At 68.2% G+C, this 4,568-nt stretch overlaps 1 protein-coding gene across 1 annotated transcript; it reads left to right on the top strand.

The window, feature by feature from the left end:
- Positions 1–1,793: 1,793 nt before the first annotated feature.
- MNEG_14282 (hypothetical protein) lies at positions 1,794–4,180 on the top strand (the record flags this gene model as incomplete). Its single annotated transcript, XM_014037246.1, has 7 exons — positions 1,794–1,818; positions 2,209–2,411; positions 2,582–2,785; positions 2,986–3,195; positions 3,368–3,720; positions 3,940–4,059; positions 4,177–4,180. The coding sequence occupies 7 exons, from the start codon at positions 1,794–1,796 to the stop codon at positions 4,178–4,180; spliced, it is 1,119 nt and encodes a 372-aa protein (XP_013892700.1).
- Positions 4,181–4,568: the final 388 nt, after the last annotated feature.

Below are 4,568 nucleotides of genomic sequence, written 5' to 3'. Positions count from 1 at the left end.
GTGGTGAGGGGGCCCCTCCTCCAGGTGTCGCCCATTGGGAGCCCGTGCACCTGAGCAGCTGCTCCTGCGGAAGGTGCCACAGGTAGGCGAGCGACACCAGGCCCAGGCGGGAGCAGACGTCCTCCACGCGCAGCCGCTGGTAGTCCGAGGCGATCGCGCCCGACGCGACGGCGCCCACGTCCGGGTGGCGAGCCTGCGCCGCGTGGGGCGGGGCGCGGCCGGGGCATGCGCAGGCCGCGGAAGGGCGTCGCGGCGGGCTGACTCAGGGCATTGCGTCGGATGCATGCGCAGGGCAGACTGGGGCGGCTCGGTCGGCCGCGAGCTGCTGCGGGCGGCTGACGCCGCCTACACGTAGGTGCAGTGCGTGCCGCCCCTGAGGTGACTGCAGCCCTTAGCAACTTCACAATCCAGCGATCCGCTAGGATGCACGCCGTGTCATCATGCAACCGCGTGGGAGGCACACAGTTAGTCACCTTTACGTAAGCCAGCAGTGCATACAGGTCCTCCACCTCGTCCCCGCGCGTCTCGCTGTACGTCAGGCCCTGGGGTTGGGCCGGGGCGGGTAGCCGGCGCACGCGGCGCCTCTTCGCTGTCGGAACGCCGGCAGGCCGCACCAGCCGCCCTTGTCCGTATAAAAGCCGCGCCCCTCACGCCCTGGGCCCCGTCGGCGGCGGCGCCGCGGACGCTCCGGCCACCCCCCTCAATCACCTGGCTCTTGGCGCCGCCTGCGACGCGGCGGCGGTACAGGGGCAGCCCGGTGCAGGCGGCGTAGGCCTCGACCAATTGATGGCCCACAGTCTGGTACATGTAGCTGTCCATCTCGTCCACATCAGCGTCCGGCGGCAGTAGATTGGCCAGGGCGACCACCTGGGGCCGCGCATGGCGAGTGCGAGGGGTGAGATGACGGTCTTGAGTTGGGGCCTGCCGCCCTCAGTTGGGGCCGCGCCGCCTGCACGCGGCAGGCAGAGGGCGCGCATGGCTGCGTTCGAGACGCCCTGGGCTCACCGTGTGGCCGTGATGAGTGCAGCGCAGCATGCTATAGCATGAGTCCTTGCCGCCACTGCATGCAAAAGGCATGCGCCAGTGGTGGATTTGAAGCCGGGGTCTTTCAGTCTCTGCATGCAGTCCAGCCTCGGCCCCGGAAGGAGCGCTGCGAAGCCGCCGTCGCACACCTGACTAGTGCGACGACCTTCATGCCTGGTTTTTTTGCCGCCAGCGGCCGCTGGCACGTCGGGGCAGCGGCTTGAAACTGCCTGCCGTCACCAGTGATCAGCCGCGCAGCGCGCCACTCCCTGCCGCCGCCCCTTGCGTGCAGGTGGCGCGTACCACGGAGGCCGTGTGTCCTTCGCCAGTGCAATACTGTTAAGAACACGCTCAGAGAAACAGAGGCTGGTCGTGCAGTGTGTTCTGCGGGACTTGCAAGTGCCGGAGCGCTCCTGTGCGACCACTTCTAGATCGCCACTGTACAGTACGTATGTGAACTTGGTGATATCACTGATTACGTGCACGCCGCAACATTCAGGCCGAGCACAGCAGCCACCCTGAAGTGCTGCATCGCGTGTGAAGTGCTGCATCAGTGACAAAATGACCATTAGTACCTCTCTCTACCTAAACGCGCGCGCAGCCCTCCCTATCGTAGCACGACCATCGCATTGGTGCTCGCACTGCATCATACATAGCCAAGAATGACGGATTGTAGCCGCTTTCGCAGCTGAGGCAAGATCGTTCTGGTTTTGAGGGCCTGGCGGGGCTTCTAAGGTCCATGGAGGACGAAGACTACGATAATCTGGGGGATGAAGACGACGAACAGAGCAAGGGGTGAGAGGGCTTATCTGGGGCTGCAGCAGTGCTTGCACACATGCAGGGAGCCAGGATCACGCTCCCAAATGCGTCGATGCCATACCAACAGGGATCGTGATGATGCCCGAGATTGGCGGCCAGGTGGGAAAGGACATCAAGGATTGAGGCAAAAGGCATAAGGCGACAACTGCTTCGTTGGGCTCGAAATCTCCATATCAGCGGCTGTCATACGTGCACTGCCGGGGATATGGGGGCATGTAACACGGTGCACGTCCTGAACAGGTCATGGGGCCACCGGCAGCGGCCCGGACCCACAGCCACGCGCCAGAGCGCGCCGAGCGTCACCCAGCCGCGCGCCTTCCCAGCGCACTGCCTGCCGGCGGCGCCTGGCTCTTCGCTTGCCCGCAGATGCCTCGGATGCCTCTGACGAGGACTTGGATGACGAGGAGGCAGACGACAGCGACGACAGTGACTTTGGGGCCAAGAAAAAGTCCAAAGCCAAGCGTGTGGGCACAGCAGGCGGCGGCGGCGGCGGCCGCTCGCGGGCGCCGGCGGCAGGGAAAGGGGGCAGGAGCACACCGGCCAAGCGGCCTGTCAAGCGAGCTGCAGCGGTGAGTCGCACGCGCCGCCCGTGGGGCTGTAGCTGTTTGGCAACTGATAATATTGACAACCGTCAGCCCAACATAGTGCTCGGTTGACTGCAGCCGCTGGCGTTTGACCGGGGCACGAACGCGTTTGACCGGGTCGGGCCCGACCCCAAACGCCGTACTTTGTCTGCCAGGCGCGGAAGCGGCGCCGCAGCAGCAGCGATGAGGAGGAGGACGACGACAGCGGCAGCAGCAGCGAGGAGAGCGCGCCAGACGACAGCAGCGAGGAGGAGGAGGAGGATGACGAGGACGAGGAGGAGGCCAACGCACAGGCCATCGCAGCCGCAAGGGGACGGCCGAGGCGGCAGGCTGCTGCGCAGGCCAGCCAGAGGATCAAGGTGCGCTTCGCGGCCTCTGCTGGGGACCGGCAGGTCATGGCTGCGACCTCCAGACAAAGCAGCCTGGCATGGTCGTGCAGCGCCTGACTCATCGGTGCATGCTGAAAGCCCAGCTGGTCATGTGGTGCTTGAGCGGCGGACCGGGTGCATGTCAAATAGTCCCCCCCCCCCTCCGATCCCCACCGCACGCCCGACCACAGCGGTCCGCGCGCGACGAGGGCGACGACGCTGCTTTCTCAAACGGCGGCTTGCCTGACTATGGGGCCACGTCCGGGCGGGAGGAGGAGCAGCAGCGCGGCGGCGGTGGGGCGGGGCGGCGGAATGCTCGGGGCGGCGGCAGCGACGAGGACGAGCGGCTCGCGCGGCAGATGCAGGAGGAGCTCAACGGGCTGAGGGCGCGGCGCTGGCGGGTGGGTGCGCGCGGGGCGGCGCCTGGGGCGGGCCTGGCAGCGTGAGCCGGCGCCTGCAGCCTCCGCCTGACCGCGCTGGAGTCAACCCTCTGTGTCGCAGCCGGGGTTGTGTTCATGGGAGTCGAGAGGTTTGCTTGCCGAATGCTGGCTGGTCGTGCTGGCCCCACTGCAGGTGAAGCTTCCTGGCGCCGCGGCGGCGGCTGCGGCCGCGCAAATCAGCTCGCCCACCCGCCGCGCAGCCGCCCGCTCTGCAAGCGGTGGCGGCGGCAGCGGCGGCGGCCGGCAACGCAGCGGCTCGCGCGGCGGCGCCCCGGCGCAGAAAGCTGGCGGCGGCCGGCAGCCGCGGCGCGCGGCGAGCAGCCGGGCGGCGGCGCGGGGCGTGTCCTACGCGGAGAGCAGCGACAGCGGCAGCGACGGGTCTGGCGGCGGTGGCGGCGGTGGTGGCGGGCGGCAGCGGGAGCCGATTGCGGCGCTCGACGAAACGGACGAGTTGGATGAGGAGATTGAGCGCGTCGTGGCGCACAGGTGCGAGCGGGGCTGCCCTCTTCCAAGCGGCGGGTGCGCAGGGCGCCGCTGCAGACGCGCTGGGATCTGCTAGCGCTGCGGCTGCTCCGCCGGCTCCGCTTGTGCTGACAAGGGCTGTGCCGAGATGAGTCGGCCGCGCCGAGATGAGTCGGCCACGCAGAGATGAGCCGGCCGGCCGAGCTCAACCGGCCGCGCCGCGCCGCATGCCCGTACTCACAGGGACGCGGAGGCGCCCCTGGCGGGCGAAGGGGGCGCCCCTCAGGCCGCCGCCGCCGCGGGCTGGGCAGGCCGCGAGTTCCTGATCAAGTGGCGGTGGCGCGCCTACATCCACTGCAGCTGGTGCGCCCCTGGGCGGGCGGGGGCTGCGACGCGTGGTGTCTGCCGCTCCGCGCACGTTTGTATTTGTGAATGTGCACGGTTGGCAGCAGCATCCCGCAGCCTCTCACCTGCACCCAGCTGACATCACCCACACTTACACACACACACACACACACACACATGTGCACTCACACACACACACACACACACAACCATACATCCCCGCCGCCGCAGGCACCCCCTGTCCGAGCTGACGGGGCGCCCCGGCTCCAAGCGCGTCGCCAACTACATGAAGCGCCTCGACGACTTTGCGACCGCGCGGCGGCTGCTGAGCCGCGAGGAGCTGGAGCTGCTTGATGTGCAGCGCGGCATGGAGGAGCAGCTGCTGGAGCAGTACAAGCAGGTGCGGGGGGGGGGAGCTGCTGGATCAGTAAGAACAGGTTCTGAGCGGGAGTGGCTGGGGCAGGGCAGGGGGCGGGGCCAGAAGCATGGGCAAGGGCGGGGCCAGAAGCATGTGCGGGGAGCGGGGC

This window comes from Monoraphidium neglectum, assembly GCF_000611645.1.
Source record: "Monoraphidium neglectum strain SAG 48.87 unplaced genomic scaffold scaffold04378, whole genome shotgun sequence".
NCBI classification, from domain to species: domain Eukaryota; kingdom Viridiplantae; phylum Chlorophyta; class Chlorophyceae; order Sphaeropleales; family Selenastraceae; genus Monoraphidium; species Monoraphidium neglectum.
This window is presented reverse-complemented; position numbering and strand designations above follow the sequence as displayed.